General features: G+C 39.7%; 3 protein-coding genes across 7 annotated transcripts in view; 1 reads left to right on the top strand and 2 right to left on the bottom strand.

Moving 5' to 3' along the window:
• Positions 1 to 475: 475 nt before the first annotated feature.
• Positions 476 to 5,612, bottom strand: poglut1 (protein O-glucosyltransferase 1). The gene is made up of 11 exons (XM_041978907.1): positions 5,492 to 5,612; positions 4,518 to 4,608; positions 4,281 to 4,424; positions 4,048 to 4,183; positions 3,848 to 3,969; positions 3,670 to 3,729; positions 3,489 to 3,588; positions 3,330 to 3,388; positions 3,062 to 3,229; positions 2,293 to 2,349; positions 476 to 2,210 (listed from the first exon to the last, which is right to left on the bottom strand). Exons 1-11 carry the CDS (start codon positions 5,550 to 5,552, stop codon positions 2,054 to 2,056), a joined length of 1,155 nt encoding a protein of 384 aa, XP_041834841.1. The 5' UTR covers positions 5,553 to 5,612; the 3' UTR covers positions 476 to 2,053.
• A 429-nt stretch (positions 5,613 to 6,041) lies between these two features.
• Positions 6,042 to 12,804, top strand: LOC121635715 (calsequestrin-2-like). Its single transcript, XM_041979026.1, has 11 exons — positions 6,042 to 6,474; positions 8,168 to 8,252; positions 8,364 to 8,464; positions 9,092 to 9,200; positions 9,830 to 9,903; positions 11,438 to 11,568; positions 11,652 to 11,697; positions 11,805 to 11,859; positions 11,953 to 12,053; positions 12,149 to 12,223; positions 12,308 to 12,804. Exons 1-11 carry the CDS (start codon positions 6,232 to 6,234, stop codon positions 12,512 to 12,514), a joined length of 1,227 nt encoding a protein of 408 aa, XP_041834960.1. The 5' UTR covers positions 6,042 to 6,231; the 3' UTR covers positions 12,515 to 12,804.
• Positions 12,805 to 16,111: 3,307 nt separating this feature from the next.
• vangl1 (VANGL planar cell polarity protein 1) overlaps positions 16,112 to 20,106 on the bottom strand; it is a 62,775-nt gene continuing 58,780 nt past the window's right edge. For all 5 annotated transcript variants that reach the window (XM_041978933.1, XM_041978932.1, XM_041978935.1 and 2 more), the window contains 2 exons: positions 19,680 to 19,914; positions 16,112 to 18,304 (listed from right to left, as the gene is read on the bottom strand). In XM_041978933.1, coding sequence (XP_041834867.1) covers positions 18,044 to 18,304; positions 19,680 to 19,914 — 496 coding nt within the window. In that variant the 3' untranslated portion in view covers positions 16,112 to 18,043. The remainder of the gene's footprint in view (positions 18,305 to 19,679; positions 19,915 to 20,106) is intronic.

Genomic DNA, 20,106 nt, shown 5'->3' with positions numbered 1-20,106 from the left:
GAAAAACCTTCAACTCTTCTCTGCCAATGCAAAACAGCTTATTTATTCATTCATTAAATTGCTTTAGCCAATAGTCTGTCTCACGTAATCAAAATTATATTTATGAATAAATTAGATAAGTTAGTTTGGTTTCAAGGCTAAACATGACTGATTTCTGCATTTACGCCCTGATTTAAAATAACTAGAAAGACAAAAACTCATCCTTTCTTCTATGCTTTATAAATGTCTCATAAGCAGAATGTGTTCAGTTCAAGTAGTGCTGGTATCCATCAGCTCCTTTCTATTTGCTCTGCGTTTGGAGTAGAACATCCATCTATCTATCGGAGTGGAACATGAAATGTGCTGATCTGCAGAACAAATGAAAACTAATTTCTACCCTGATTTTAAGTTGTGTAGGAATAATTTGACCATCAGTAATAAGGTTAAATACCCTGGACATTTTATTACAGAACAAATGGGATACTTATAGGCAGTGCTGAGAGCTAAGGTAGCTGTTTATTATTTCATCCGTTATAAAAACAAAGGCTCCAACTACATTTAAAAAAAGCTCAAGAATGTTTTTGACAAGTTTTTATTTATTAAAATAAAAAAAAAAGTTTCCCATTGTGATCAAATTTGCGAACTAATGGACCACAGTTACAAACAGTACAAAAACACACAACCTTACATTAGTGAATCCGCTTGCTGACATTAAATGTGAATACTACAACATATTCAACATAATTCTGCATCAACTACATAATTTTCATCTCTATAAAACACAAGACTGCTTTCTTTTTTAACCTTTCTTATTGAAGCTCCAAACTTAAAAGAAAAAAGTGTATTTCTGAATAGTATTGCTTACTTTTGGCACTTTGCAGTAAATGAAATGTCTTCTTTGTGTGTTTTCAAGTATTAAATCCTTAACAGATTATCATTGAAGCGTTGTACCACTAGAGGGCAGCGTAGGCTTTCCCTCCACTCTGCCAGCGCAACAAAAAGCCTACAGGATGGAGATGGAGCCGAATACTAATCAATGCACATTATATTTTCCATGATGGAGCAACAATAGTTGTTCTTCCTCTATAACAACAAATATACCTTCAATAAAGCACATCTAATGATAATTCTCCATCTAAGAAGCTGTCGACCGTCTAAACTATGAAGAACTTCAAGTTTTAAGGTGTTATATTGCCAGCAGTCTATTAACTTTCTATAAATATCAGCTGTCCAACTAATATCTATAAAAATGTGTCATGTTACAATTCTGGTTTACATGAAAAGCAGCTAAATACCTGTCTAGAAGTAATTAATGCAAATTTTTTGCATGATGAAAAGATGCTCCAAGACTTTAACGTCCCCGTACGTGAAGCTATGGTTTGATTTCTTTTTAGGGAGACAGTATAAAAGAACTAAAACTCTGAATTTAATTCTTTTTAATGTATATTCCACCTTTTATGATGGAGCCTGATGCATTTTTTAATAGACTTTCAATATGTGGTAATAATCCATCTTACACGCTTTTTCAGCACCGCTTTAAAAATGAAAAATGAACCTATTCACCACTTTTTAAAGGTTGAGGGCTTCTTGTTGCTGTGTAAAATCTGAGAAATGCCCCTTTACAGAGTTAAAGAAAAGGAAAAATATAAAAACAACTAACACGGATGTTGTTAGCCATGATACAGGAGTCTCTTCTTGGAGCAAAATGAGCTGACAGGGGCAGAAAGGGGTGAAGGAGGACCCCCAAAACCTTAACAGATGCCTCAGTTAGATATTATTTTAACCACGGGTCCAGGTCTAAAGCACACGTTAGAGAAGGCAGATTGGTTCCGCTCTGTTGGTTGTATTTTTATATGGGTTGTGAGTGTTTTTATTTGTGCCTAACCCACTGCGTTAACGTTTTATTGCTCTTATTCTACAGGGGGCAGCATGAAATACATGCACTACAGAAGACGTTTGGAGATAGATAGATTCAAAATAGATTCTTAACAAAAACTGACAGCATCCTTGTAAATAAACTGCACGCTGCAGCAGGTACATTCATGACCTGGAGTTTCACCTCCCTGGTTCTGCCTTACAGCTCGGTTCTGCTGGGTTTGTGGACAATCTGGCTGTAGCTGTTCCTTCTCTTTGGTTTGTAGGTGAGAAGTCGGCCAAACTCGGTGAGGAGTCTCTCCCAGTAGCAGGAGACGTCTGCCATTCGCAGGTGCTGGAGGATGAATTGCTGGCCTCTGCGAGGAGGCAGCGAGACAGGAATGAAAAACAGATATGGCTGCTGATTTCCATCAAAATTCACTCGTATAAATCTGTTACCTTGCGGCGATCTCCTGTGCGGTTGCATCATTCTCTTTCACAAATTTTAAAAGCTCCCTAAAGACACAGAACATGACATTAGAAAAGGTGATTCTGTAAATTATTAGAAAAGTTACAACACGGTTTCATGAAAAACTGGACCACTTCACCAGCACTACTGGATTTTACTGACGGATTATTGATGCCAGTGAGAAAATGAAACATACCGCTGCCACTTGTTAGGATTTACGGAAAAATTTGACTTTGTTCATCATAAATTGCTCTTAAATAAATCATAGAAAAAAACATATCCAGTGTTTCCCCTAACATTAGAGGGGAGGGGGTGCTAGATGCTAAAAGTTGTATTTGCTAACTGGTCCTTATAAGCTGTATGGCTGCAGCTGCTAATGGCTAAGCTAGCGAATTAGCTTGCTACAAGATGTGTGCTTGTCTGAGCTAGACAGGCTAAAGTTAGCCATCTGTAAGTGCATTTCCAATTTTCTTCTGTAAAAAGCACCAATATTTCCATTTGTAAAGCAGCCGTTACTGCTAACTTCTCCTCCCCTCTCTATAGATGAATATTAGCTGTAAAGCTCCAAAGTTTTTCATGGAACATTAAGGCTATCTGACGAACCTCTGGACGCAGCCGATTTAGCTGATGACGTGTCCTCTAAGACAAACTGAACACCTTACTGACATATTAACAAGGTTAAAAACCACATTCTTTAATCAGAAGTGGACTTTATAGTGAGGTGACATGATAAAAGGGCAGCTACATGTGCTGGGGTACCTGACATCTGAAAGATCCTGCTTGACAGGGATGTAGTGGACCCAGGGCTTGAGCTGAGGGTAAAAAAACTCCTGCCATTCATCCCCCACATGAAAGACCAGGGAACCACAGAGGAAGATATGTTTGAGGCGAAAGCTTGCTGCCACACCCCGGAAGTTAAACAAATACCTGCAGGAGGGAAACGTTTTATGAGACTGGTAAAAATAATTAAAGTAACTCAAACTGATGCCTAAATGATAAAAAAAACAGGTGTTTCTTTGTAGATTACTTGTATTTGCAGTGATCTGCCAGCAGGATTTCTTTAGCTGGGGGTCTTCCAAGTGTATCCTAACACAAACAGAAAAAATAATAGCTGGTAAATAACCATTACATGAACATAATTTACAATTACTACAAATATAATTGATGGGGTGTCGGTGTGACTGACCCTCTCGGACTTCCAGGCCTGGTTTTTGGTGTATTCTGCATCCACCAGCTCTGGATCCTCTCTGGACAGAAGGATCAGTGGATCCCGTTCTGAACTGGTTCTGCCGAGGAACAAGAGAACAGGACGGGGTTTAGATTGCATCTGCACAATAACACACACTGAGTATGACCATATGACCAACCTGGAGCCTCTGAAGAATCCTTTGGACTCTTTGTTCCTCCAGGGCCACTGTGCTGCAGACCTGACATGTTCCAGGGAAAAAAAAACAAAAAAAAACTTTAAAATCATTTTAAATAATAATAATAAAAAAAAACATAAAATAGAATATAGTAAAGATATCAAATAGAGGAAAACCTTACTTTTTAAGCTCATCCCTCATCAGATCCCATCTTCCCAGTCCAGTGGGGTATATGGGCCACACAGCAGGACCACCCTCCCAAAATGTCCATGCTGGGTACATGATGTCCTGGTAGTCTGAGGTCTACTTTAACATATCAAACATGTGCATGTCAAAAACACCCAGCTAACGATTTGTTTTCAAGTCTGTCTGTATTCTGACCTTACTGAAAGAGAAGACGGGCAGCGTTGGCTTCACCCAGTTGGGGACTTGAGGGTAATCCCTCACATTTACCACCATCTCCAAGTCAGGTAGCCGGTCGATCACCTCCAGGATGAAGTGTTCAACCCCGCTGCATCTGATCACAGAAAACCTAATCAGGTAATGAAAACTACCAGGTGTTGATAAGATGTTTGGTGTTTGAGTCAAACTTTAAAATGGACTTCTCATCTTACCGAGCGGGGAACATGCAGTTCTTCTCTCTGTACAGTTTGTGTCCAATGATCTGGTAGTGGGTGCCCACCCCTCTCTGAACTGTAACAGCCATGATGTCCTCAGAGATTCCCCCTTTAAAGAGCTCCAAGTCATGTTGCAGGACACTGAGCCAGAAATCCAGGCAAAAATGAAAAAGTCTGCATGATGCTGCCATGAGTAGTGTTATATTGCTGCATTAGATTAACAGATTAGCACACCTGAGATGGCAGCTGCAGTTGACAGAGCTGCAGAGAGTATACTCTTTCACAGCTTCCGATATCTTTTCTTGAATTTCTTTCCACTGTTTCCCTGTAAAAAGCACACAATGCAGTTACTCATTTTTTGGGCTTTTGAATAGCTGACCCCGCTACACACACCTTAGCTGAATAAATGTACACTAACCAGCCACTTTATTAGCTAAACCTGTTGCACTGAAGTTAAAATTGAGCATCAGAATGAAAAAGAAAGAGGTTTTAAGCAACTGAAAATGACATGGTGGAGTATTTACTGGGATTTAAACACAAAACCATCTTTAGTGTTTACAGAGAATGGTCTGAAGAAGAGAAAATATCCAGTGAGCAGCAGCTGTCTGTCTTGTTGATGTCAGAGGAGAATGGGGAGACTGGTTGGAGATGATAGAAAGGCAACAGGAGGTCATCAAAACTGGACAATAGAAGATGGAAAAATGTTGCCTGGTCTCCATTTCAGCTCCACAGCCGACAAACCTGCAGCAACTGTGTGATGCTCTCATGTCAACTGCACCACCTGAGTCCATCTATCACACCAGGATTAAGGCAGTTCTGGAGGAAAAAGGGATCCAAACCTGTACTAGAAGGTGGACCTGATAAATTGGCCAGTGGGTGTAATTGTGCTATAAATACAACCACTGAAGCTAAGGATAAGCTAATATATTAATTCGAGGTTGTTAGCAGTTAGCATGGCTTCTGTAAAACCTCATTCGGCTTAATAAATACTGTGCAGTTACGCGTAGATCGTTATCAACTTTAAAGTCAATCCACGCAAACTCAAAAGTTAGCTTAAAGCTGAGTTAGCTTAATAGCAAATGAACAGGCTCGTTACTCCATCACTAAAAGTTATCTCAACGAACCGCAGCGTCATTTAAATACGACTAAATCTAGCTGATACTTTTAAAATAACTTTAAAAACCCGTACTTTGTTAGAAAAATATTACCTGAACTCAAGTGATAAACTTGCAACAGTAATAAAAGGCTCCAGAGCCACTGGCACTCCATTCCTCTTTCTATCTTCCAGCTTTGTCTGAGGAGGAGAAGAACGTAGTGATCTGTGATCTGCTACTTCTGTCTGAACAGTTGTTACGGTAACATACGCGCACCCTTATTCTCCTAAACAGAACGGTACCGTAATGTCTAGATGAAAGTGGCATTTTAATGTAGTGATTAAACGACAACATTTATTTTATTGTAAAATTATTATTGATGCAAATTAAACACACTATATAATATTAACAATTATTTATTAACCATAGCCCTCCGCCATATTTGTTCTTGTTAAGGATGGTAACATTAAGTGACTAAAATGCCAGCAAAATCCCAATAAATTTAGTAATTTCTGAAAATCTCTCAAGAAAACAGACACAACTGCTTGAATCAGAGTTTGTTAAAAGTGAGTACAATGAGTTTATCTGGGATGAAAAGAAAGGGAGGAGGGAAGTGGTCCTCCTGGGATATGGGATGTATGAAGACAGAGAGGAGGAGATAGAGGACAGGTGGCGAGGGGAAGCAATCAAAGCAGAGCAGAGAGAGTAGAAATGGTGAAGAAATACTAGAGATTACATTTAATATTTGTTAAATCTGCAAATGCATTTAGATCTTGTGGGTATATCCTAAAGTTTGGACTTCACTGAGGCTCTTCAGTTTCTTTGCAAACTCCATTCCTCATAGCAGAGCAGCCATGCAGAAACTGTGGCTCACTCTTCTGTCTGGCTTGTGCCTTCAGCTGGTTTTCCTTTGCAGCGCAGAGGAAGGTCTTGAGTTCCCCAACTTTGATGGGAAAGACAGGGTGCTGGACATCAACGAGCGCAACTACAAGAAGGCTCTGAAGAGATATGACCTGCTGTGCCTGTTCTACCATGAACCTTTGCCGGCTAACAAAGGCCTGCAGAAGAGGTTCCAGATGACAGAGCTGGTGCTGGAGGTGAGTAAAGGGGGTCTCACAAGGTGGAAAGAGGGAATGGGGGGGGGGGGGGGGGGGGGCCAAAAACCAGTGCTGATGTTGTGTGTGTGCTGTTTTTTTCCCCCAACCTTGCAACATAAGGGTTTTTATAATTTTACAGAAATCTAATAGAATTGTTTTCCACAAAAAATGTAGAGGTTATTTTTCATCTTTTCCATCAGCTGATGAATTTGTTTAATTTTCCTCTCTACCAGTTTGTCCCTTACAGACAAGAAACATGTTTCACATGTGACCCTATGAGGTTTTAAACATGTGGCACGTAAATAACGTAGTTTGGAACAATTCATAATTATAACATGTGAATAACATGTAAATTGTCATGTGAAACCTAAATCATTACTTCCCATGTAAAATGTCCATAATTACATGTAAATCCCATGTATATTTCCCCATGAAGCCTATATAATTAAAATTCCATGTGAAACACATGTGAATGCCGTGTAAATTTCCATGTGAAACCTACCACATGTGCAGCTTCACTTGTTATTATAAAGGTTTTACACGGAAATTTTCATAGGTTTCATATGTTATTATACCATAAAAGTATTCCAAAACCATGTTTCCAATGTGCAAAATACTGTATGTGTTTCACATTTGCAAAACCACATGGGGTCACAAGCGAAACGTGTGAAGGGACAAATTTTCATTTACGGCTGATGTCTTAAGGTAAAGCAGATACCTGCAACCTGCCAATAGGATGTTGAAGCAGCGTTGTGGGATGTATGTGTTATACGGAGCACTGCAGGTTTCATGTCGTTGATAAGATGGAAACAAGAATCTCTGTAGGTGTCATACACACAACCTTATCAAATCAAGTCACTGCAGAAGATTCCTCTTGCTGGATAACAAGACAAATGCTCCAATCCTCCTTTGTCCTCCTAATTCGTGCACTTTCTGCATAAATATCAGCTGAAGTTTGATTGGCCGAGTCTAAATTTCACCTTTACACACTTTAAAGTATCAGGCAGTGATTTTTCATCTAATTATGTGCATTCCACTGTGGCTCACATGTATCAAGGGAGTGCTTCTAGGTCATTCACTTAATTATAGCGTATCCCAAATCGTTTGCCATCTGTTATTAACTTAGAAATAGATCAACCTTCACATCTTCTGCATTTTTATTTCTGAGCAAGAACTAAGAGTAAAAAGTTGTCAGTTATCAGTGTAGTTTTGTCATGCTACTTGCAGACAACATCCTTCTTCAACAACTATGAGCTGCACGGGAAAGCAGCTCTGACTCACAGTTTCTCCTCTAACAAGAAAACTCCACAGGGGGCTCTCAGCACACACACACCTCGAAACGATAGACTGACGAAGACTCAGCCTAGAGGTGCAGAGCTAAATGTGAGGTGCAGAGGAGGAGGTGTTTGCAGGAATGCTTTGATGTCGAGCTGTACTTCACAGATAAAGTAGCTGTAGTCTGGCTTTTCTCAGGAAACGACTGTCATGATTCACAGCTGCAGTAAGGCGTTATCAAAACACTGACATTTATCTCCTACAGCACTCCTTCACTGACTTTTTGCTTTACAATCCATCCTTTTTATACTTGTAGACTGTTTCCTGATGGAGTTTTTAGATTTTAATGTTAAAGTAGTGTCTTTATAAAGAGTAAAGATAAGTGCCACATCAATTTGTCTTGTTTGTTGAACAACAGCTCACAGCTCAAGTCCTGGAGAACAAAGACATTGGGTTTGGAATGGTGGACTCCCAGAAGGATGTCAAAGTAGCAAAAAAACTGGGTAAAACTTTATATTTGACATATTTAATCAACTGTATGCATTAATTTCTAACTAGTTAGCATCAAATTGGTCATTTTAGTGTAACACACAAAGCTTCTGTTGTCACACCAGGTCTGGAGGAGGTGGGCAGCTTGTATGTCTTCAAGGACGACCGAGTCATTGAGTTTGATGGGGAGCTCTCAGCCGACACGTTGGTGGAGTTTCTGTTGGATGTGAGTGGAAAAAGTTTGTTTTTCACCATCTTTAAAAATGCATTTAAGTAAAGAAAGAGCCTCCCCATGTGGATCCACATTTGAAGCACATGTGAAAATGTTCTGAAACCATAAATGTGGTTCTAATTGGCAGCTGGTCAAGTTTATTACCATGGAAACTACAGTAAATGCATGTCTTGCTTTTAACACTAGCTTACAAAAAACCCACACATAGAGCACTTATGATCCACATGGGTGTCCGCATGTAAAGCACATGGGGAAATAAGACTTTGAAACATTTTCATGTGAATCACATGTGTTCCAACACCATGTGAAGCATATACGATCCACATGTGAAGCAATGTGTGATATGCACACACACACAATCAGAAGGTAGCCAAAGCAAAACAAAAACCAAAAAAAAAAACACACTTTTATATCCTCCCCAAAGGTTGATATGCTGTGTTGAAAAGTAGATCTTGAATTAGTTTAGATTACAGACTCAAAGTCAATACTTTTGTTAAAGCAATATATCAAGTGAGAGATTTTCTGAAAGATTTATCAGAAAAATATTTGCATCAGTGTTGCTTTACTTTTCTTTTGTTTGTTTTAGTTGGACTGAAAACCTACTTTTATAATATTTCCTAGGTGCTGGAGGACCCAGTAGAGATGATCAATAATGCGATGGAGCTGCGAGCCTTTGAGAGAATGGAGGAAGACATCCGCCTCATTGGTTACTTCAAAGGAGAGGATTCACGTTAGTTTTTATTTTAATTAATTGGGAGTGTGATGGTTGAAAACACCCATACAGCTGTCTTACTGTGTTCCCAGGATGCTAATGGGATGTAGAGGCTAATGGAGTGACATCACCATGAAGCCTAACAGCCTGTTAAAGAGAAACCTGATTCCAGACACACTCAGTCAGTCTCATGAGAGACTTTAAATAGTCTCTAGCTCTTCCATGTAATAGGTCAAACTGCAATTATAGTTTCTCTCTCTCACACACACATAAATGAGGTAAAGTGAAGCAGGGAAGATGCTATCTGGTCCGATACGAGAGTGGCACAAATTTTCATTATGAAGCCTATATCTGTCCAGAGATGGGTTGGTCCTTGGTGCTGACCTTGTTGGTGGTAGAGCCAGAAGCACATTACAAGTGTATAAAACTGTATTAAGAGAGACTTGGTTTCTAGAATGAAGACAGTGGAATCATGATGCTGGGAAATTGAATGAAGTGAATGTGTTACAGCCTGCCTCCAACATCACATACCACAGATTTGTCTAAGGATGTGACCAGAATATGAATACAGAACTCTAACACTGACTAGTTTTGTTCCTGTCAGTCAGTCATGCTCCCCATCTTTTCTCTGTTGCCTATTTTCTCAGATTTCAAAGCCTTTCAGGAAGCCTCGGAGCGGTTTCAACCTCACATCAAGTTTTTTGCCACATTTGACAAATCAGTGAGTTTATGTTTGAACGATTTTCCTTTGGTCTGCAGACTGGGAAAGAAGGGCTGATTCAGTATTACCCTATTTTATAATTTATTTGAAATAGTTATGCAAAACAATAAATGGGCAATGATTTTAAAGGCACTTATAATTTATGAAGAAGACCAAAGCTTAGGGTGAAAGGTTCACCCACACGAAATTTTGTGTGCTTTGTATATTAAAATGTAGTCTAGAAATAGATTTACCTTTTTATTTTATTTTATTTATATATTTATTTTCTTTCCAAAACCAAGCTCAGGCTTTGTGTAAAATGTATATTTTTGGAATAAAATGTGTATGCCCGATCTTGCAATCAGCAAATCAGCAGATTCGCTCAAATTTCCATAAGCTAAAGGCTAATTAGCTTGACCTAGCACAAACGTAGTCTTAGCTTCTCGAAAGAGCAGTAATTACTTGCTAGGACCTACCTGCCTGCCAGCTAATGAACATGTAACCAAACTACAAAAGTTTAACTGTTCAGAAATGAGTTTAGCTCTCATACAACATATAAAACTTGTATTATGTAATACGTTACTATAATAACACATTCTTTAGTTAGCTAATGTAAGGATAATTGCTTTGCCTGTTTCTAGTCTTCTAAATACAGAGTTCAAATCAGAAGATTGACATTAGTTACATTTTTGTATGCTAAAAGCTAATTAACTTAACCTAGCATAAATTTAGCCTTAGCTTCTCAAAGAGCGGCAACTTTGTGGCATCAACCTTTCTGATTGTTAATTAACATGTAACCCAACTACAGAAGTTCAACTGTTCAAAATTTGGTTTAGCTCGCAGACATCCTGTAAAACTTCCATTTGTAATTTGTAGCACTTTGTAAGTCATTAGTTAGCTTTAGCTGTATTGTGCTGCTTTAGCTGTTTATAGTCTTCTAAATACCAAAGGTTGAAATCAGAAGGGTTAATTTCTAAACTTTTGGTGTGCTAAAGGCTAATTAGCATAACCAAGCATAAACCTAATGTTAGGATAGTTGCTTTGGCTTTTTCTAGTCTTCTGCACACAGAATTCAGATCAACAAACTAATATGTTTTAAATTTCTGAATGCTAAAATCTATTTGGCTCAACTTAGCACAAACCAAAGGTTTTCCACAGAGTAGACTTGTTAGCACTGACCTGCCTGCTAGCTTATAAACATGTAACCAAACTAAGCAGTTAGCCCCAACACACCCTGTAAAACTTGTAATACGTACTACATTAATTAGTTATCTTAAGTTGTATCAGTGATTTTTTCTGTAATGTGTTAAAGCTGGGATAGCTGCTTTGCCTGTTTGTAGTCTTCTACACAAAGCTAAGTTAGCTTCCTAGCTGGCATACTTAAGCATACAGATATGAAACAGTTTCCATCTCCCTGCAAACACATCAAATAAATGTGTAAAACTGTAGTAAATGAAAACAAACTAAAATGCACTGGTTGTTTAATGGCTAACAATTTATTGAAACTAGTCCTTATAATGGCATTATTTGACCTGGATTGTTTATTTTATTTAAGGTTGCCAAACATCTTTCCCTTAAGATGAATGAAGTGAATTTCTATGAGCCGTTCATGGAGGAGCCAGCCATCCTGCCTGGCAGACCTCTGTCTGAGATGGACATCGTAGAATTTGTCAACCAACACAGGAGGTTGACTTAAATTATAAAATGAAGGTTCAGATATAGCGATACTTGTATTTGGGTGAGATTTACTGAGAATGTGCTCTCTACAGGGCGACTTTGAGGAAATTGCGGGCAGAGAATATGTTTGAGATATGGGTGAGTAGTTAGCTGGTCCAATTAAAACATAAGAAAATGACCTACACATTTACTACACTATCTTAGTACAAACCTGCCTTGTTCTGGTAATTCTTTTCTACCTCCAGGAGGATGATATGGATGGAATACATATTGTTGCCTTTGCTGAAGAAGAAGACCCTGGTCTGTAACTACATTCCAGAGCTTTGTGTTGTTTAATATTGCGGTTATTTATTTTTGTTTGTACTTACATAAGGTATATACTGTTATCCCCAGATGGCTATGAGTTCCTGGAGATTCTAAAAGACGTGGCCAGAGACAACACCAACAATCCAGAGCTCAGCATTGTCTGGATTGATCCTGATGACTTCCCACTGGTTCTACCTCTTCTCATATCCTAAGCAATAATATATAACTTAAATATAATTTATAAGGTCTTATCTAAAGAACTTGGTTTATCTTGTTCCCCCAGCTGACTACTTACTGGGAAAAAACCTTCAAGTTGGACCTGTTTAGGCCTCAGATTGGTGTGGTCAACGTCACTGACGTAAGTAGAGCTTTTGCATTAAAAATACACCAAAAATACCAAAGAACAGAGTTCATATTTGTTGCCTTTGCTGTGTTGTTTCAGGCTGACAGCGTTTGGCTGGACATGTCCAACGATGAGGACCTGCCCACTGCAGAGGAGCTGGAGGACTGGATCGAGGACGTCCTGTCAGGGAGGGTGAACACCGAGGATGACGACGAGTTCGCCGACGACCTGCAAAATGACCACTACATCACAGAGGATGGCAGCGACACTTATGACCCAGATGAAGAAGATGATGGTGATGATTAAAACTACAAAGAGCTTTCAAACACTTTTTTATTGATCATGTGAATTTTAAAGAAAATGTAGAGTCTTTAAAAAATTCTAAACTGTAGATGATGTAGATGGTAAATTTAAAAGATAGAAATGGATTTGATATTATCATCATAGGAGTATTTTTGTCATTTTGTCAAGTGAGCGCAGTGCCTCAAGCTATAATTTTCCTGTACTCACCAAGGATAATGTTATTTAATTGATTTTAACCCCCTGGGAGCAGCATTGGACCAAACAACAGCTTACTAAGAACAATAAGAATAAGCTCTAATGTGAAAGATGCTTAAAAAAATAAATAAAAAAAAAATCCCATATTGTTTAGAACAGTTTATCCATTGACCGTGTTCTCATTACACACAAGATTGATCCATTAGTGTTTAGAAAGTTTATAGCAGCTTTGAGGTTGGTATTAGCTGGATGTTATGACATCAAATGTTGAGTTGTTTCCTTTAATTTATGCTGTCTGTACACACACTTCCAAGCCTCCAATAAAAACTCATAGCGACCATGTTTATGTGTTTTCTGTTGTTTAAAGGTGGTGTGTAAGAAGTACTGACATCTAGTGGTAAAGATGGGCAGGAAAATTAGTTCAAATGCCAAGCACAGTAGTGAATGTATGGTGGTCGCCAGGGGCCAAAATTCTTCCAGACATAAACATTTTCATCTGTGAGTGGATCCACTGGCCTCAGGTGCAGTGATGACTGTACTACAGGTAACCACTTCAACATTGTGCATATCAAACAAAGCCGTTAGTACAGTTTAAAGGCTCAGAGGGGTTGTTTGTCCATTCAGAGACACCGTAGTAAAAATGGTGGGAGCTGCTTCCATGTGGACCCACGGCAAGTAGCTATAAATGCTTCATTTCGAGAGAATAAAAAGTTATTTTAGTAAAGTGATTGGATAGTTCAGTTGTTAATGAGAAGTCTTTTTTCTTTAATTAACCTTTGGTTTTGTTACACGCTGCACCTTTAATGTGAGATTAGTTTTCCTAATTATTAAGTCCTCATTGATGCTTCCTTTTTTGTCAATGAACATTTTTAGCTTGAATTATTCAAAGACCAGTAAATAATTTAGTAAAACCTTACCTCTTAATGGGAGTGGGGAGATGGACACTAAGGCTGGTGGACCTTAGGTGCTGGGAGACATCCTGCCAATTGAACATAGTCCTGCTGAACATGAATAATACAAGAATCACCCCCCTGGAGGTGGATCTGATGCAGTGTGTCAACAGGATGTTTGTATCGTGGTGCTGATTGACACTTAATCTGTGCCACTGATGAGATAACATTCAGCTCTGTGTGTGAGTGTTTATATCTAAATGTGACCTGAGGCAAGTAAACATGTCACACTCTCTCCAGAGGAAAAATCTACAGAGTCATGGTGCAAGTGTGATGTTCTGCAGGCCTTTAGGTCACAGATTTCCAGTGAATCAGCTGTGATGAGGGTTTACATGGATGCTGACTACAGGGAGGGTAAGGGGGGGGGGGGGGGGGGGGGGGGGGGGGGGGCAATCCCTCTAAAGAAAGGATGGAAAAATCATGAAGTGGGTGCAAAGAAAAAAGTAAAGACCAAAACCAAAGCAGCTACAAGCTAGAGGGATTTCCTCTCAAGACTCCATCAATACATAACCAAGTCATTTGAGGTGAAATGCAAAAGGAGAAATGAAGGAGAGAAAACATCCCATTTAGATGCAAATGCTCCTCATTTCCCCCTCCATGCATCCTCGTCCTCCTTGTCCTGCATGGAACAGGCTGCTACGGGAGGAGGATTAAGCCGAGGACAGATGAGTTCCGACAGGCCGCCTCGCTCTTCTGGCTCGGGGAGGGATGAGGTTGTTGGTTTTCAGCACCGGACAGTGACACTGACATTCATTTACCCACAAGGCTCGGCTGCGTAGCTTTGACAGGTTGACGGCAAGCCAATTACTGCTGGGCTCCATGACAACAAAAAGCCACCAAAATAAAAGGGAAAAAAAAGCTTATATTTGGCCCGGGCATGTCACACTGCGGGGCAGGATGGTTAATGTGCAGCGACAGAGGAGAGTGTTAGCAAGCCTGCAGCGAGGGCAGGAAGGTGGTGCATATAGAGGAGCTAGTGAACTAAACAATGGACTGGTTTGGAAAAAAACCTGATTTCTGTTGAAGATGGAGATATTTGTAACAGCATTCCTCAGAGTCCAATGACATTATTACTATTAAGGTCTCCACAGTAATTTTATTATTTCACAATGACTTTTTAATTCTTGGTGTGATAGATTAAACAAGGTGGTGGAAACCTTCCTCAGAGGTTTTCTCCATATTAACATGACAGCATCACACAGTTGCTGCAGGTTTGTCGGCTGCATCCATGATGAGAATCTCCCGTTCCACCACATCCCAAAGCTGCTCTACTGGACTGAGATCTGGTGGCTGTGGAGGCCGTTGGAGTCCAGTGAACTCATCGTCATGTTCTAGAAAGCAGGTGGAGATGATCTGAGCTTTGTGACATGGTGCATTATCCTGCTGGAAGTAGCATCAGAAGATGTTCCACTGTGGTCATAAAGGGATGGACATGGTCAGCAACAATACTCAGGTAGGCTGTGCTGGTTAAACCAGGACACGTTGGTACTAAGGGGCCCAAAGTGGACCAAGAAAATCTCCCCCCACCATTACACCAGCAGCAGCCTGAAGCGTTGATCCAAGGCAGGATGGATCCATGTTTTCATGATGTTTCCAGCAGATTCTGAGCCGAGCATCTGAATGTGGAGCTGAAACGGAGACTCATCAGACCAGCAACGTGCGTCTTTGCAGGGAAACAGTGGAAAAAAGTTCAAGAAAAGATATCAGAACTATGATATCAGACCAACAACCATGCCACATTAAAAGAACTTAAATCTCCCATCTTCCTCATTCTGATGCTCAGTTTGAACTGCAAAAAGTCATTTTCACCATGTTTACATGAGTAGATGCTGCCGTGTGATTGGCGGATTAGATATTAAAAAGCAGTTGAACAGGAAGAAGTGCAGAACAGTTATTTACTTGAATATACAGAAAAACCTTCGTCCTCATTAACCAGCCACAGAGGAAGCTCAGTGCCTTGTCAGTGTGTGCTTTCACAGCAAGTCAGCCTTAATCAGCTGAGAAAATTAGTGGCAAAACATTATTTTAACCCACATTTTTACTAGTCTAGAAGAGAAGTTGTTAGTTTTCAGTCCCTTACCACGTATAAACAAAGAAAGGCAGCAAAAATATTTCCTTGTTTTGTGGCTCAAGATGAAGTTGGTCTTCTTTATAATCCTTGACTTTGGTTTGGTTGAGTTTCAGTTCTGGTTAAAGATTTGGACGTTTTGACCCCCTGCCCTGTTGTTTTTACTTCTTTGGGGGACCATAAAATCTTACACTCCCCTAAGTCCCCAACTCCAGCTTTTATGTAAACCAACAAGCTTTTTAATTGAATTGCATCTATTAAAAAATGTGTGATAAACTTATTATTTCACTAAAATTCAGCTGCAGCACTAAATGTGTGAATCTGGATGTCTCACTGGATGAAGCAAGATCGTCTGAACAACAGCAACACCTGAGCAGACATTTAACAAATGTTCATAAAAATCTTTTATTAGTGTTTTACAAATACTAATGCTGTGAACTAGGGAGGGAGGGAGGGAGGGGGTTCCACTGTAACGTGACATGGTCCTCATAAAAACCGTCCATCAAAAACCAAGCAATGAGAGAGGGATCGTAACCTGGCAACAGTGTGACAGATGGAGAGAATGAGGAGAGGGATGAAGGCTGGGCGTGTGAATTGGAATGGTACAGACACACACACACACACACACATGCTTGTTTACATAAATAGATACAGTGTAAAAACAGGAGGCACAGTGACATTTGGATCATACAAAGTTCACATCAGTAAATATAAAATAAATTAGGGCTCGACTGGATCAGCTGTGGCGTCCGACTCAAAGTGGCACATTTTTTTTTTTTTCCTTTTACAATATTTCCACATGTTAAAGTTTTTTTAAGTGTCAGGATCAGGTTCAGCCACCAGGGGGCACTAGAGGATACAGTTAGTGTGAGATGGACGTGACTTGTGTCGCTGTGAGGGACCAGATCTGTTCTGACAGAGACTGATGGGACATTTTGGTTAATTTTAGCTTATTTTAAATGGATTTGTCTAATTTTGTTATGTAAGATGATTCATCCGGCGAATGAAGGAGGAATAATCAGTTCTGAGACTTTCATGAAGGGACTGACCTCGAGGGATTACAGGTGAGACAAGGCGAAGAATGGAAAACCAGACAGTCCAGTTGGGAAGGAGGTTCCACCCATTAAAGCGATGATGGTTCATTATCATTAAATCCCCCCCCCCACTGTGTTTTTATTTGTCACTAATTTGTCCCCCTACTATCTGCTTTGTCTGCATTGAGAATCTGCTTCTAGTTTCTGTGCACCCTGGTATGCTCTTAATTTTGTTTCTCACCCGGCTGTTTTGTTTTATGCACTTTGAATTACTTTAGTCTGAAAAGTGCTATATAAATAAAGTTTGATTTAGTTTAGAAATGATCCCTGTAAGCCCTGAAAGAGGGTATCCTGCAAATATTTTTTTCACAAGTGATTTAAACAAGATTTTTTGTTTTTAAATTTTTTTTTTTTGCTATTTTTCTTTTAATATGTTTAATTAAACTGGAGAATTTGTCCCGAAAAAATATTAATTTAAAGCCCTGATTTATCCTGAAATCACAGATCTGATATCTGGGGACACTTAGTTTTACTGAAGCCTCTTGATGGTTTGGAAAGTGTGTTTTTATTTAAGGAATAAAAAGTAGAATATGTTTATTTGAATTTCCTGCAAAACTGTTGGGGAGAAATCAGTAGTTTTTTGTTTATTTCAGATGGATCAGACACAAAAGCCCTGAGAAGAATCCTGAAGCGTGGTGGAAGGGGCAATGTCTTTGTGGAGTTTATCCTGGATTTTTGGAATATTTCTAACCTTTGCTCTATTGCACCAGGTCGTGGCTGAAGCTGTAGACTTCAACATTTTTAGGTATTTTCTTTGACCCGAAGTTGTTTGGTTCTCTTTCACATGGATTTGATTTTCATCAAATCCTTTGGAGTTTGTTGGTGTCCAAGAGCTCGGAAATGTCCATCAGGTTTCTGCTTCCGCAGTCCGAAGTGGTTCGTCTGTCTTTTCCGTCCACCTCCGGCTTGTTTGGCTTCAGCATCTCGAACACGATATGAAACAAGTGATTGTACTGACACAGTAATAACACACTCGCATACACTCCCACATTCACACATACAGTATGTGCACACAGCCGAATCCAAGGCGTTTAAATCCTGCATCGATTCTTCTTTTTATCCAAGTCAAACAACAAAAAGATCAATAGATTCAGATGTGATATATAGATTCATATACAATATATAAAAATTTTTAAAAAGTACAAATAAAAACTTCAAACCCAAAGTGAAAACATTTGAGAGCAACGCTGCGTGGTGAGGAATTAAAAGAGAGGCGGTGGGCGTCCTACACCGAGGTTTCGGACTGTAGTCGCAGGACAAACTTGTGGGATTTGGGGTCGATGTACTCCTCTGACATCTGGATGTAGGGGATCTTCTTGGAGGTCACCACCAGGCTGAAGTCCACGCATTTGAGCAGGAAGACGGTTCCGTCTTTCAGGCCGCTGGTAACTGACGCCTCGCTGATCAGAGTCCACTGACGGGCCAGCCAGTGGTTCCGGCTGTACTGCAGGGTCGGACCCGGGGTCAGGTAGCTCTCCAGGAACGCCTGAGAGGAAAGATGATGAAGATCAATCGGTAATGATATCGATTATTTCTTTGTAATTACAAACTCTATGTAAACCATATCGGTATCATAAAGCTAATAGATTTCATCAGAAACAGTCTGAAACATTACTGATGCCACTGTGTTAAAGTACATGAGGATGGAAAAATTACCTCTTCTTCTAAATTTTTTTTATAATAAATAATCACTTTGGAAATTTGCTGCAGGAGACAAAAACCTCCAGAAAACCATGACTCAGCATGTGAACATCATCTGTGAAAAGATTCATGGAGACAGTTACGTAGTTTTCAGCAAGGTCCTCCTCACCCGATGAGGAATCTGGGACACACTGCTCTGTCTCATTGTCTTTAAAATCATCTCCAGCTCTTCTTCTGTGGTGGAGCGTTTCTTTTGTGATGTCATTTTATCCAGAAGTGCAAACGGTTGGGTCCATGCAGAAAGATGGAAATGCCCTTTCAGAAAAACCACATGTGGTTCACATGTTTGCACATGTGAACCACATGTGCAAACATGTGGTTTTGAAACATTTTCATGTGATCCACATGTAAAGAGTATGTGAAACACATGTGTACCACATTCGTAAAACACGTTATTCATGTTTTTCACACATAGGCAAAATGTGCTAACTACATTTGCAAAACATATGATTCACATGTGAAACACATGTGAAACACACATTTTACAAATTTGTTTCACATATGCATCACATGTGTTTCACATGGCGTTTATATGTTTTTCACAGGTGATTTACATATGGAATGCATGTTGACATGTGGACCACATATGCTTCACATCTTCATGCACATGTGAACCACATGTGCACCACATGTCCCACATGTTCGAACATTTTCAAGTTATCCACACGTGAGCCGCATGTGAACCACGTGATACACACATAATCCACATCTCAAAAACACATTATTTATGTGATTCAAACGTTAACCAAATATGATAACCACACATGATCCCATGTTTTACAAATGTGGTTCACATGTGAATCACATAGTTTCTCTGCAACTCCTCGTAACTCTATGATTGGCTGATTTGCATGATTAATCCTCATTTTAATTCAGTAGAATTATGCTCATGTTTACATCCATCTCACCAAGCATCAACGGTAAGGGGAAATACCTGAGACAGAACGACTGTTTTTATCCAATCAAATCCATGAAATCAGGCAGAAAATAAGTATTTTTGATGGGAAACAGTAAATCTGGTCTTTTCCAGGTGGATAGAAGTTCTGGAGACCAGACCTATTTACATAACAGACCTGACGTTGCACCCAGTGAAAAAAATGTTAACGCCATTGCTCCTGGTACTGGAGGGGTTGAGTATTACTTAAGATCTTGGGTCAGACCTTTGGTGTCATGTTGTTGGTGATGCAGAAGGCCAGGTGCTGCTGGATGCTCTCCATGCTGTGACAGTGCTGCTGCTTGGTGGTCCTCAGGTACTTTTGCAGGGCCCGAGCCATGGAGGGGAAGATGGCCTGAGCCGCCTCTCGAGGGTCCATAACGTCACCTGGAGCCTTTTTCTGCTCCTCCTCCTGCATCCGCTTGATGTGGGTGAAGGCCTCCTCGACTGCCACCACCAGCCTGGATGAAACAAAGAAAGTAGTATTAACCTTCAAAGCCAGTTTTTTCTTTTATATTAATTTCTTTAAATATAAAACTACATATAGAAGCTGGAGCTTTTAATCCCAGTCAGCATGCAGACATGATGTTTCCAGCCTCAGCTGTCAGATTCTGAGGCAAAAATAATGTAAAATGAATGTATGAATAGATATA

Source organism: Melanotaenia boesemani, chromosome 24, assembly GCF_017639745.1.
Source record: "Melanotaenia boesemani isolate fMelBoe1 chromosome 24, fMelBoe1.pri, whole genome shotgun sequence".
NCBI classification, from domain to species: domain Eukaryota; kingdom Metazoa; phylum Chordata; class Actinopteri; order Atheriniformes; family Melanotaeniidae; genus Melanotaenia; species Melanotaenia boesemani.
The sequence above is the reverse complement of the archived record's forward strand: the minus strand, read 5'-3'. Positions and strand labels throughout refer to the sequence as shown.

Bases quoted from the DNA above. Each gene is read 5' to 3' on its own strand.
- LOC121635715 (XM_041979026.1), top strand. From the start codon at position 6,232: ATGCAGAAACTGTGGCTCACTCTTCTGTCTGGCTTGTGCCTTCAGCTG. The intron at 8,465-9,091 runs GTGAGTGGAAAA...AATATTTCCTAG, and splicing joins TGGTGGAGTTTCTGTTGGAT to GTGCTGGAGGACCCAGTAGA. The intron at 12,224-12,307 runs GTAAGTAGAGCT...GTGTTGTTTCAG, and splicing joins GTGTGGTCAACGTCACTGAC to GCTGACAGCGTTTGGCTGGA.
- poglut1 (XM_041978907.1), bottom strand. From the start codon at position 5,552: ATGGAGTGCCAGTGGCTCTGGAGCCTTTTATTACTGTTGCAAGTTTAT. The intron at 4,184-4,280 runs GTAAGATGAGAA...TTCTGTGATCAG, and splicing joins AACTGCATGTTCCCCGCTCG to ATGCAGCGGGGTTGAACACT. The intron at 3,389-3,488 runs GTCAGTCACACC...TGTTTGTGTTAG, and splicing joins AGGCCTGGAAGTCCGAGAGG to GATACACTTGGAAGACCCCC.